Source organism: Corythoichthys intestinalis, chromosome 3 (genome assembly GCF_030265065.1).
Source record: "Corythoichthys intestinalis isolate RoL2023-P3 chromosome 3, ASM3026506v1, whole genome shotgun sequence".
Taxonomy (NCBI): domain Eukaryota; kingdom Metazoa; phylum Chordata; class Actinopteri; order Syngnathiformes; family Syngnathidae; genus Corythoichthys; species Corythoichthys intestinalis.
Genome location: NC_080397.1, coordinates 56,112,971 through 56,126,816, shown reverse-complemented (window position 1 = coordinate 56,126,816; position 13,846 = coordinate 56,112,971). Strand labels below are relative to the sequence as shown.

The 13,846-nt window shown below is 40.9% G+C and overlaps 1 protein-coding gene across 3 annotated transcripts in view; it reads left to right on the top strand.

Moving 5' to 3' along the window:
* LOC130913237 (mitochondrial sodium/calcium exchanger protein-like) overlaps positions 1-13,846 on the top strand; it is a 55,187-nt gene that overhangs the window by 28,154 nt on the left and 13,187 nt on the right. Inside the window, exons 9-13 of one of the 3 annotated variants that reach the window (XM_057831689.1) lie at positions 6,243-6,373; positions 6,448-6,589; positions 6,685-6,806; positions 6,881-7,034; positions 10,400-10,480. In XM_057831689.1, the coding sequence (XP_057687672.1) occupies positions 6,243-6,373; positions 6,448-6,589; positions 6,685-6,806; positions 6,881-7,034; positions 10,400-10,480 (630 nt within the window). Of the gene's footprint in view, positions 1-6,242; positions 6,374-6,447; positions 6,590-6,684; positions 6,807-6,880; positions 7,070-10,399; positions 10,481-13,846 lie in introns of all 3 variants that reach the window. The other 2 variants (XM_057831690.1, XM_057831691.1) reach the window with 2 other exon arrangements.

Below are 13,846 nucleotides of genomic sequence, written 5' to 3'. Positions count from 1 at the left end.
TCGAGGGGGAACTATTCACAACGAGGAAAACGCGACGAAGAGAGCTGCAAAATGTCATTGTTTCTGTCTCTTTACTTCAATATTTTTACAGGATATTCTTTTTATCCAAGTATTTTCCCCAATTGCTAAATAAATGGCATGGTCATGACAAATAACAGTCTTGTGCTAAATGGAATATGAAATCATAAAAATGCATTTACTGGCAAAATTACTCCATAATGGTCAAAACTGTCGACTTCACCTTTACTGTCGCACCTCCCGAACGATATTTTATGACACCTAAATCGGACATATTTCCCTTCCCCGGCTTCGGAGAATGTAAATGAACCAGAAGGCATGACAGCTAGCCGACATGCTAACCCGAACCGAGTGATGTTTCAAAGTCTTCAAAGTGGAAAATCACACATAGCTATCCTGGATTATTTGACATGACGACCCGGTTGTCTATTGTCGTTGCGGATCGGCAAACCACCCGGCGGAGAGCAATTTACAGTTCGTTCCCCGGAGGAGGGTGGCTGGAGCTAACGCAGCTAACATGCTGCTGCTAATGCATTAGGAGAGCTTTTTACATGCCTATCAATGATCAAACGTAAGTAGTCCTTCATTTAAAGGAAGTTTGTAGTGTTTACTTTGTAATCGCTGTATTCGTATTTGACATAATACAAAACAAGATGTTTACTCACTTCCTCGTAAGTCCAATGGTCCCACAGTAAATATCCACGGTGAATGGGAACCTTTTGAAACTCCAAAAAGGCGCATACGCCTCTCCCTCATACAAAAATATTTTTCTGCAGCCGTTTGGCTGGCGTGATGCGAAAAATAAACGTATTCATCCGCAAAATCAGCTGAATCCTTCGTCCTCATACACAACAGTAAGCTGTATAATGAAGAGGACGTCTTCTACCGTACACGTCACAGCGCCCTCCTCCTCAATGCAAGACCGAAGCCGGAAGTCACTCATTTTCCTGGCGCGGGATTCAAAAAACTAAATAAATATAGCGATCGCTTCCACACACATCCAAGCGGTCCATTTCATTCAGGAGCATAAAATACCGCGTGTATTACGAAATAAACATGCTTTTTCGTGTCACAGGCACTTTAAATAGGTTTTGTAAATTTTGGGGCAGTAATTCATTTTTTGCTTTAAATAGCATTATAACTGTATGATAGTTTACAAGATCTTTGATTTTTAATAGTTTTGAGAGAGCAAATAAACGGTGGGTGTGATCGAGAAATCCAACCTTATGTATGATTCGTACCTCACGTTTCTGAAATGTGACTAATGAGTTGATGGCAGATTTGTAAGTGTTTCCCCACACTTCAATACAATATGTGAAATATGGGAGCACTAGAGAACAGTACAAAGTGCGGAGTGCACTGTCATCAAGGTATGATTTCACTTTGTTTATTAGTGACAGGCTTTTGGAGATCTTGGTTTTGATGTGTCTGATGTGGGGTTTCCATGATAATTTACTATCTACAATAACTCCTAGAAATTTGAATTCATTCCCGATTGGGACCCCATCAATCTTTATTTGTAGTTCTGCATTACATTTTAGGTTACTAAATATCATTACCTTTGTCTTATTTAAGTTAAATGATAATTTATTTATATCCATCCACCTCTTTAATTTACTTAATTCCTCATTTACGGTAGTTACCAATTCATTTTGGTTTTCACTACTATAGAATATGTTTGTGTCATCTGCAAAAAGTATAAATTTCAATAACTGAGATACACTATATATATCATTGATATAAATATTAAATAATTTTGGTCCCAAAACAGACTATATGTGTATGTGGGTGTGTGTGTGTGTGCGTATAACGGATGCAACGATACACTTAAGTCACGGTTCGGTACGATTTTCTTGCCTGGCTCTGCCAGACTATTCTCCCTGTATTTTTCAAACACTGAGAGAAAATAGTCTGGGAACCATCCCATTAACGGCCTTTTCGAGCAGGTACAAAATCAATCGACAAATCAGATTCCTTTATTTGCGTGACGTGTTCTTAAAGAGCAACGTCACTCTTGCGCGTCGAAAGTCATCTCCACAACACAGATGGTCAACGGTAGAGGCGAGAATATGTTCCAATCCACGGTAAAATCAGTTTTAAATGACCAAAAACACATCGACACGAGTCATTGACAACAGTCTGTCTCGCGCTAGCCATGTTGAATAAACTCCGCTCTCTTCGTATGTTTACTTCCGCGCGCAAGTCCCTCGTCCGTCCCTCGTGATATTACCAACGTCACGTCTGCCCGTCGCTGATTGGTCCACCCCGCTGTCTGTTTGCTGTGGCTTGCTCTGCCCTGGAAATTGTATCCGCTTGAATGGTGGCCAGACTCAATAGCTGGAACAGCGGTGAGTCTGGTGTACCAGACAAACGATTTTCAATACATTTAATGCTCTGAAACAGAAAATACAACTGTTAATATTATTATTATTGAGTTTTTTTTTTTTTTTTTTGCTAACAAGCAAAAATAACAGTGCCTTCATATAAACAAGCATCTTAGTGCATAATATTTATGTGCTTACTTCTTACTGACCTGAAGAAAAATTTTGTATACAAGTGCTGAAAACAATTTTTACTGTATTTTTACTACTTATTTTTACTAGATTTTACTGTATTAGCAGCTATATTTAAACATCCTATTTGTGGTCCGAGTCCATCTGTAACATGTACTGAATTAACAGTATTTGCAGCATTATCTATAGTCACTGTTATGGGTTGATTTGGCCTGCTTAACCTCCATTCAGTCATGGCGGTTTCTATTTAATCAATGTAGTCTATGGACTACGCGTTGCTCTGGGCTCACGCAGCTAATGGCATGGGATCTAATATAGCACATCTAGGTTGCTATTTGATGATATCTAGTGTGTGCGCGCGACAGTTGGCATGGGATCTAACATAGGACATCTAGATTGCTATTTGATGATATCTAGTGTGCGCACTGCACCGTTTGAGTGTTCTCTGCCTCTGGCCACAGAAGTCACTTCTGCTCATTACTGCACAACACCAGCATATTACAATCTACAGTGGTACCTCTACATACGAAGTTAATCCGTTCCAGGACCTTGTTTGTAAGTCGAAATGGTCGTATGTCGAGCAGGATTTTCCCATAGGAATACATTATAATTCCATTAATTTGTTCCACAGCCCAAAAACCTTCACTAAATCCTTAAAAAATACTGCTGGTACTATTACAAATGGCAATTACACATAGCAAAACAAATAAATTATAAATCAAAATCGGAATAATAATAATAATAATAATAATAATTCCTGTAACAATGTAACAAATCGGGTTCTAATGTGGCGGACGTTTTTTGCTGACCCTGAACGCACCGCGGGGCTGACGTGCCAGAGACAGACCGGTGAGCTTGAGTTTCACTTTCACTTTGAATGTTTTCTTGAGAACACCGTCAATTGCGGCAGACAGAAGGTGTTTTTGTTTTGACTAAGTTGTGAAATAAATGATAAAAACGTGGCGAAGTTGGCGATTTCTCTGGAGATGTTACCACAATAAGAATTGTCAGCTTAACTTATAAAGACTGGCGAGCGATGGTCGGAGGAGGACCGTGGAGATGTATTGTTGAGCCATTTCACGGATGCCCACCTTACGCTCATATTTTTCTGTCATTTGCATCTTCATTTAGAAGGTAAGCGTCAACGTTTTCCTTGTTTCACCACCTGTACCAACCTTTTCTGAAACCAGTGTTGATTTGTCACACAAGAAAATCCGCCGTGCATTCGTCTGCGGTGCTGCCATTGTCGTCGTATTTCGAGCATGTCGTCGGATGTAGAAACAAATGGCGAGTCAAATTTTACGTCGGATGTCGAAAAGTTTGTGTGTCGAAGCGATCGTATGTAGAGGTACCACTGTACTGGCGCACAGGCAACATGTCTGCGATTTGGAAGGGTTTCTTTGGAATATGAAAGAAATATAAATTACATGAACAAAAATATAATAAATTTTCTTCATCGCTGCTACACGCTGTTTCTAAAGTTGCTTTCCATTTATGTGCCACGTCACATCGAGCACAGTGCATCTGAGCCCGTGTGTGGCTCAGTGGTAGAGAAGTCGTTCCCCAACCCAGAGTTTGTGAGTTCAACTCTCTGTCCGGATGAATTCATCTAAGTATTCTTGAGCAAGACACTGAACCCGAGGTTGTTACGTCACCAGCAGGTAGATGAGGATTATAGTGTCAAAGTGCTTTGAGTGCCCGAATGGTGCTGTACGAGTCTAACTCCATTTTTAATTAAGAGAATTTCTCTTCTCAAATATTGCTCAAACCTGGCTTTCTCCAATCAACCTCCTTTGTCTCAATGATGTCTTTGCTCAATTTGACTCATCACTTGCTTCTAAGGGTACCCTTAGGAGGACAAACTCAGAAACAAATAAGCAGAGAATGAGATAAATTTGAGATGATCAAATTCGTCTCACGAGACGAGATTAAAGTGCCTGTGACACGAAAAAGCTTGTTTATTTCATGATACACGCGGTATTTTATGCTCCTGAATGATATGGACCGCTTGGATGTGTGTGGAAGCGATCGCTATATTTATTTAGTTTTTTGAATCCCGCGCCAGGAAAATGAGTGACTTCCGGCTTCGGTCTTGCATTGAGGAGGAGGGCGCTGTGACGTGTACAGTAGAAGACGTCCTCTTCACTATACAGCGTACTGTTGTGTATGGGGACGAATGATTCAGCTGATTTTGCGGATTAATACGTTTATTTTTCGCATCACGCCAGCCAAACGGCTGCAGAAAAATCATTCTGTGTGAGGGAGAGGCGTATGCGCCTTTTTGGAGTTTCAAAAGGTTCCCATTCACCGTGGATATTTACTGTGGGACCATTGGACTTACGAGGAAGTGAGTAAACATCTTGTTTTGTATTATGTCAAATACGAATACAGCGATTACAAAGTAAACACTACAAACTTCCTTTAAATGAAGGACTACTTATGTTTGATCATTGATAGGCATGTAAAAAGCTGTCCTAATGGTCATTTGCAGCAGCCCGTTAGCTGCACAACAACTCCAGCCGCCCTCCTCCGGGGAACGAACTGTAAATTGCTCTCCGCCGGGCGGTTTGCCGATCCGCGACGACACTAGACAACCGGGTCGTCATGTCAAATAATCCAGGATAGTTATGTGTGATTTTCCGCTTTGAAGACTTTGAAACATCACTCGGTTCGGGTTAGCATGTCGGCTAGCTGTCACGCCTTCTGGTTTGTTTACATTCTCCGAAGCCGGGGAAGGGAAATGACATATGTCCGATTTAGGTGTCATAAAATATTGTTCGGGAGGTGCGACAGTAAAGGTGAAGTCGACATTTTTTACCATTATGGAGTAATTTTGCCATGTCGTCCTGAATAAATGCATTTTTATTATTTCATATTCCATTCAGCACAAGACTGTTATTTGTCATGAACATGCCATTTATTTAGCAATTAGGGAAAATACTTGGATAAAAAGAATATCCTGTAAAAATATTGAAGTAAAGAGACAGAAACAATGACATTTTGCTGCTCTCTTCGTCGCGTTTTCCTCATTGTGAATAGTTCCCCCTCGACGGGCTGACTGGTCCTTCTCAAGCCATTTATATAGCTATTGGGGAAAAATACTTGGATAAAAAGAATATCCTGTAAAAATATTGAAGTAAAGAGACAGAAACAATGACATTTTGCTGCTCTCTTCGTCGCGTTTTCCTCGTTCTGAATAGTTCTCCTTCGACGGGCTGACTGGTCCTTCTCAAGCTATTTATATTGCTATTGGGGAAAAATACTTGGATAAAAAGAATATCCTGTTAAAATATTGGAGTAGAGAGACTGAAACAATGACATTTGGCGGCTTTCTTCGTCGCGTTTTCCTGGTTCTGAATAATTCCCCCTCAATGGGCTGAATAGTAAAATCGATGAGACCAGTCTACCGCTGACGTCATCCACCTGTTGGGGACGCTAAAGCCCTATAATGGTAGGTGTGGCTAACTGGCAGATTAAAAGGCTAATTTCTCGTCATCTGTGCTTTGCTAAATTGTTGTATATAGTCGAATCGTCTCAAAATATGATTGTAATTCACATAATAATGCCATTGAAGACTTTTTTTCTCGTGTCGTATGCTCTTTAAGCAACAGATGAGTAGCAAATTTTTGCTATGGGATAAGACTCGAGATGTTTAAATAGCATTTTACTTTGTTGTCAGTTGTGTATTTGTCCATATCTTGTGTGTTTTAGAGTCAGAGTACAGGCCGCTCCTGCAGTACAACGAGTCCACCTGGCAGATTTTTCTGAACTCTATCAATCCGGTGGACAACAGGAAGTGGAGGAGAAAAAACTGGAAATGGCGAGTCGTCAAAGTATTGAAGGTGCGCCAAAGACACGCTCCAACAAAGTGCGAACGGTGTGAACGCGTTATTAAAGGGCGGCGTCGGCCTCTCAGACCCCCGTGGAGGTCATGCTGCTGCTGTGCATTCCCGTTGTAGATCTGGACAAAGAAGACAAGAACTGGAGACGACCGCTCAACTGTCTTCATTTGGTCACCGCGCCACTCGTGTGCGTCCTCACTCTCCAGTCGGGAATGTGTAAGTGGATAAATGACGCATTTTCATCTCGTCTGATGCCAATGTAGACATGTTTTTATTTTTATCTCAACAATAAGGATTCTTGCTTTGTCTAGTTGCAAATTATTTAATCGAGGGCCAGTTTCCTTTGTGGTTGCTGACTCTTCTGCTGGGACTCTTCCTGTGTTCTATCGTGTTCTGCAGCACCACGAACGAGTGTCCACCTAAATATCACCCTGTAAGTGTGTGTAAAGATGTGTCGGGCTTTTTTTGCACCACTAAAACAAATCTATTGTTCTGTTCGAATGGCAGATTTTTGCTCTTTTAGGATTCGTGGTGAGCGCGGTGCTGATCAGTGCTGCTGCATCCGAAGTGGTCAGTATTCTGCACATGCTGGGAGTGGTGCTCAGTCTCAGTAACACTGTGCTGGGCTTGACTCTCTTGGCCTGGGGGAACAGCATAGGCGGTGAGCACACTCAACGCGTACAGTGTATCACAAAAGTGAGTGCACCCCTCGCATTTCTGCAGATATTTATCTTTTCATGGGACAACACTGACAAAATGACACTTTGACACTGTGAAAAGTAGTCTGTGTGCAGCTTATATAATAGAGTTAATGTATTTTTCCCCTCAAAATAACTCAAAATATAGCCATTAATATCTAAACTAGGGATGTCCCAATCCAGGTTTTTGCACTTCCGATCCGATATTGTTTTGCACTTCCGATCCGATACTGGCCGATACCGATACCGGCCTCTCTGAGCATGTATTGAAGTTTAAAGTTATTTAGCCTCCTTACTTAGTTGTCAGACTCATGTTGAAACAGGTTTTAGTAATCTTGATAACAACTTGCCAGCTGAATAAGGTGAGTTGGAATAACACATAATGGTTGGTAACAATAAACTGACCTGTTTATTAAATGATAAACACAAAACATTATAAATAACAAACAGAAATGACATATTCAGACAGTAAAACATGCTAATAATATTGTAAGCTGTCTTAAAAAAGCAAAACACAAACAACCTCAAACTATTAACTATTACACTCTGCCTTTGATTTGATTTCATATTATTTGTAAAATAATATATATAGCCTATAACATATACTGTACAAACGTATATCTAAATTAACAGGAAAAAAATTAAATATAAATGTAATACACTGCTTTCGTAATGAATACAATACTAATTATTAACAATAATGATCATACACGTTAAGCAGGAAAGTAAACAACAATATTGATATGTGAATTGGCAACAACAAAACTCTTAGCCTTCACAATGTAGCCAAAAGGACCAACGATTAGCATTAGCGCCTAGCGGTTAGCTCGTCGCGCCTAACCAATGCAATGGACCATAAACAGGTAAGTCATCTGCCAGAGTATTTACACTATACCCACCTCCCTCATTCACTCACAACATTCGGATGGCAAACAAACAGAACGGCAGCTTTAGAACGAACTGCACGCCGTGAAAGGAGGAGAGAAGTAACTCGTGCACACGGCAGTCAAGGGAGGAGAGAATGTAGCTCGTGCGCTTCACTTTCTTAAAGGGCCAGCGCAGCAAGAATTAAACAAACACACACTCACAATGGGGCTTTCCTACAATATAAATTTATATTTTTTGAAAAAAGTCTGCCCGATGCGTCTAAATCCCACTTTACTCAGGAGAGATAATGGCTCATCTGACATTTTTACCGAGAGTCTTCTCAGTCATTTGGGAGACAGTAATGTAGTGTGTTGAAGGTGTGCGTAAAATGCGGACCGGATTTTAGGGAAACCAAAGCAAAAACTGGAATGGATTATGTAAGTCGGTGCACTGGAAAACCCAGACCGGATTTAAAAAAAAAAAACTGGATCGGACGTCTGGATCGGAATTTTTCCGTGTCGGCCGATCTGATACCGATACGCATTTTTTTGCCCATATCGGCGTCCGATCCGATCCAGGTATCGGATCGGGACATCTCTAATCTAAACCGCTGGCAACAAAAGTGAGTACACCCCTTAGAAACTACATCCCTAAATGTCCAAATTGAGTACTGCTTGTCATTTTCCCTCCAAAATGTCATGTGCCTCGTTACAGGAGTACTGTCAACATTGCTGCAGAGATTGAAGAGGCAGGGGGTCAGCCTGTTTGTCCTCAGACCATACGCCGCACTCTACATCAAATTGGTGTCATGGCTTATAGCCTTGGCCATCTTCATGTAGCGCAACAATATGACTTTTAAGATCCTCAGAGAGTTCTTTGCCATGTGGTGCCATGTTGGAACTTTCAGTGACCAGTATGAGAGCGTGTGAGAGCTGCACTACAAATTTGAACACACCCACTCCCTATGCACACCTGGACCTAGTAACACTAGTGTTGTATCGGTCGCGAACGATTCGTTCTTTTTGAACGGTTTGGGTGAACGAGACCGAACTAATCACCATCTGCACTGATTCGTTCTATGAAGTTGGTGCTTGTTCGCTGCGTGGGAGGGCGTTGAGCAAGCGGCAGCGTCTTCTGACATCGCACACGATCAATCAGACGCCAGCCTTATCGCGGGCAGGGGAGGGAGCGGAAACAGAATCAGGGCGTCTGTCACTCACTTCCACGTATGGCCAGTAAGCAGCCAGCGTGCAGGCAGGGGGCGAGAGTTATGTCACTTCCCGTTCACTTACTCGGTCCTCCGGCTCCTGACCTAGCTTGCTGCTAACTTGACTTTCCAGTAATGACTATGCGGTGAACGAATCAAAAAATGAAAGGAAAGGACTTTGTCACACATTTGTTAACGTGGAGCCTATCAAATGCTGCTCAAACAGACAAAAACACCACACAAATCTAGCGAGCATGGTTTAGTGTACTACTTTTCTCAACAGACTCGTGACTACCTATGATGACATACTATCAAATTTACAGTAATGTAAAACATGGGTAGCTACGAGGCAAGCAAAAGCTGAGCTGCGGTCGCGTGACGGCAGTGAAGGGGGCAGAGAACTGTCACTATATGGAGGCTTCATGGCAGCGATATTTACCTCATATGTGCACAGAAAAAAAGAATATTTAGTATGATCACCATAATACTGATTTGCAATGAAACTATATACATGTCAATTTTTTCCCGAGTGTTTTATTTTTTTTTTTTCTTGTCAGAGCGTGTTGGGTGTTGATTGGTTTGACAAATTATGTCAGTCCGTCCATCATGTGCTACTCAAGCGCCCAAAAACAACGTGCGCGGACATGGGAGATGTCGCAATATGTCTACATTGTTCTTAACAGACTAATGAGAGTAGAAAGGCGACATCGTAAAGAGCAAACAATTATTTCTCGTCAGCATTTGACAATCTGAGATGCGGGGACGACAGGGGAGCTGACCGGGTTATTTTATTTATTAAAGGGTATGAAAACGCAAAGGGGGTGTGAGACATCAATAGAACCGTTATGTGCCAAGATAAAAAATATTGATAAAGTTAATAAAAAAATCAATCACATTAATGAGCAATTATCGAAAATAGATCGAAAATGACGAACATTTCCAAAAGTGTTCCGGAAACAGCCGAATGGGGCGGAGACGTCATAACAAGGAAACAAAAGGTCGAGGCAGGTGCCATCGTTGTTTATCGACGAGAGAGTTGTACTCACTTTTGTTGCCAGGGGTTTAGATATTAATGGCTATATTTTGATGGGAAAATAAATTAACTCCATTATTTAAGCTGCACACAGTCAACTTAAATATCTGCAGAAATGCGAGGGGTGTACTCACTTTTCTGATATATTATACGCCTCGGCTACGAGGATCAAAATCATGAACCATGCTTTTAATATTCAGATTCCCTTTTTGTCAAATTAGACTGTTTTTCAGACATCACCCTCGCTCGACAGGGTTACCCCAGGATGGCCATATCAGCCTGCTTCGGGGGCATCATTTTCAGTATCCTTACTTCCACCTCACATGCTCTTGTCATTTTCGAGTTAAGAATAAGCCTGTCACGATACGCAATAAATCAATTTATTGCACGCTAAATAAAATTAAGGGCGGTGTGCGCTCGTTCATACATTTGTGCGTGCGTGTGCTGCGCAACCTCGACATACGTACAGTGGGGCAAATAAATATTTAGTCAACCATTAAATGTGCAAGTTCTCCCACTTGAAAATATTGGGGAGGCCAGTAATTGTCCACATGGGTAAACCTCAACCATGAGAGACAGAATGTGGAAAAAAAACAGAAAATCGCAATGTTTGATTTTTAAAGAATTTATTTGCAAATCATTGTGGAAAATAAATATTTGGTCAATACCAAAAGTTCATCTCAATACTTTGTTATGTACCCTTTGTTGACAATAACGGAGGCCAAACGTTTTTTGTAACTCTTCACAAGCTTTTCACACACTGTTGCTGGTATTTTGGCCCATTCCTCCATGCAGATCTCCTCTAGAGCAGTGATGTTTTGGGGCTGTCGTTGGGCAACAGGGACTTTCAACTCCCTCCACAGATTTTCTATGGGGTTAGGATCTGGAGACCGGCTAGGCCACTCCAGGACCTTGAAATGCTTCTTACGAAGCCACTCCTTTGTTGCCCTGGCTGTGTGTTTGGGATCATTGTCATGCTGAAAGACCCAGCAACGTCTCATCTTCAATGCCCTTGCTTATGGAAGGAGATTTTCACTCAAAATCTCTTGATACATGGCCCCATTCATTCTTTCCTTTACACAGATCAGTCGTCCGGATCCCTTTGGAGAAAAACAGCCCCAAAGCATGATGTTTCCACCCCCATGCTTCACAGTGGGTATGGTGCAATTCAGTATTCTTTCTCCTCCAAACAGAAGAACCGGTGTTTCTACCAAAAAGTTCTATTTTGGTTTCATCTGACCATAACACATTCTCCCAGTCCTCTTCTGGATCATCCAAATGCTCTCTAGCGAACCGCAGACGGGCCTGGACGTGTACTTTCGTCAGCAGGGGGACACGTCTGGCAGTGCAGGATTTGAGTCTCTGGCAGCGCATTATGTTACTGATAATAGCCTTTGTTACTGTGGTCCCAGCTCTCTGTAGGTAATTCACTAGGTCAGGCATGTCCAAAGTCCAGCCCGGGGGCCAAATGCGGCCCGTGGTCAAATTTCATCCGGCCCCCAGCCTCTGTCATAAAATCAATAACATCTGGCCCGCACACAGACTTAATAAATTGGTCAGCAGTACTGGCAGCATATGAAGTAGCTTACACACTAAATGCTGCTCCTCATTTACCCACTAAAAGCTAGCAGCACTCTAAGCAACATTACCCCGTGTGACCCTTTACTCCCAATTTTCTAAAATGGCAACAATCAACAAAAAAAAGTTGACTGTGACAGCCGACGCTTCAAGGATAGGTGGAAATTGGACTACAGTATTTCTTCAATAAAGTACGCAACAACTTTGTCTGCCTCATTTGCAAAGCGACAGTTGCTGTTTTTAAAGAGTTCAATGTGAGGCGATATTACCAAACCAGACACGCTGACATGTACGACAAGATTACAGGGAAGATACGCAGCGAGAAATGGAAGCAACTTGAAGTTAGTTTAATTTCACAGCAGCAGTATTTTGCAAGAGCCCGAGAGTTCAAAGAGCACGCCACAAGGCTAGTTGCGAGATTGTTGAAATTATTAATTTAAAAAAAAAAATGACGCAAATGTGACACACGTAATGGCTTGCTTAAATTTGCTTAAATATATTGTTCTCCGAAAAGGTCGTCAGCCAAGGTCGGCCCCCCACATTGTTACCACACCAAATCTGGCCCCCTTTGCAAAAAGTTTGGACACCCCTGCACTAGGTCCTCCCGTGTGGTTCTGGGATTTTTGCTCACCGTTCTTGTTATCATTTTGACGCCACTGGGTGAAGAGGGAGTTGAAAGTCTGTGTTGCCCAACGACAGCCCCAAAACATCACTGCTCTAGAGGAGATCTGATAGGTGGAATTGGCCAAAATACCAGCAACAGTGTGTGAAAAGCTTGTGAAGAGTTACAGAAAACATTTAGCCTCCGTTATTGCCAACAAAGGGTACATAACAAAATATTGGGATGAACTTTTGGTATTGATCAAATACTTATTTTCCACCATGATTTGCAAATAAATGTTTAAACCCCCCCCCCCCCCCCCCCCCCCACACACACACACACACATTCTGTCTCTCATGGTTGAGGTTTAAATATGTTGACAATTACAGGCCTCTCTAATATTTTCAAATGGGAGAACTTGTACAATTAGTGGTTGACTAATTACTTATTTGCCCCACTGTATGGAGGTAGACTTGTGTCTTTATTATTCAATCAGAAAAAAGTTCATTCAATTAAAATATACACTACCGTTCAAAAGTTAGGGGTCACCCAGACAATTTTGTGTTTTCCTTCAAAAGTCACACTTATGTTTTTCAAATGAGTTGCAAAATGAATAGAAAATCTAGTGAAGACATTGACAAGTTTAGCTCCTATCTATACCCTTATACCGATAGGGGCTGCAATCTAGGTTCGCTTTATTTTGTTTGGATACGATAACCACATCAAACATCAGGTTTAGGCAATTGGAATGCTTTTTATAGATTTTTAATGAACAATATAAAAACAATTTTTAACAATTAAACACACAATGAACTATTATTTTACACACTATAAAATTAACAACATGAAAAAAAAAGTCGTGTTGGGTCTCAGCCAAGTGTTTGTCAAAGTCAAAATCGTCGAATATTAGTTGCAATGGCAACTAATACAATGTCTCAAGTTTTTACTATTGCAATAGTTTTTTTTTTCCAAATGTTCGTTAGAGTTAGGCCTGTCGCGATAACAAATTTTAGTGTGCGATAATTATTCTCATAAATTATTACGATATGCGATATTATTGCGCCCCTCCAATTTTTTTTTTTAACCAATTTACAATAACACAGTGAGAATACAGTATATATTAATAGTTCAAGTACACCCATTTAAACGCGATAAATATTTACTCTTAAATCCAAAAATACTTTTTAAGAAATCACAACTAAAAACAATAGACCATGCCTCTTAAGTAAAAAACAACAATATTGATACCGCACAGAAACACAGAATAAATAAAATGTATTTAAATTAAAAAAAAAAAAATTTGCACTTAATAACTTAAGCATTCAGGCAAATGAAAACATTCCCCGTCATAGCTTCTGCAATGGTGTTCCATAGAGAGGCAATGATACAGTTAAGTCATGGTTCGGTACGATTTTTGATACGGGGGACACGATTTTTGATCCGATTCAATACATTTAATGCTCTGTAAAAAAGTAACAATTATATTTTT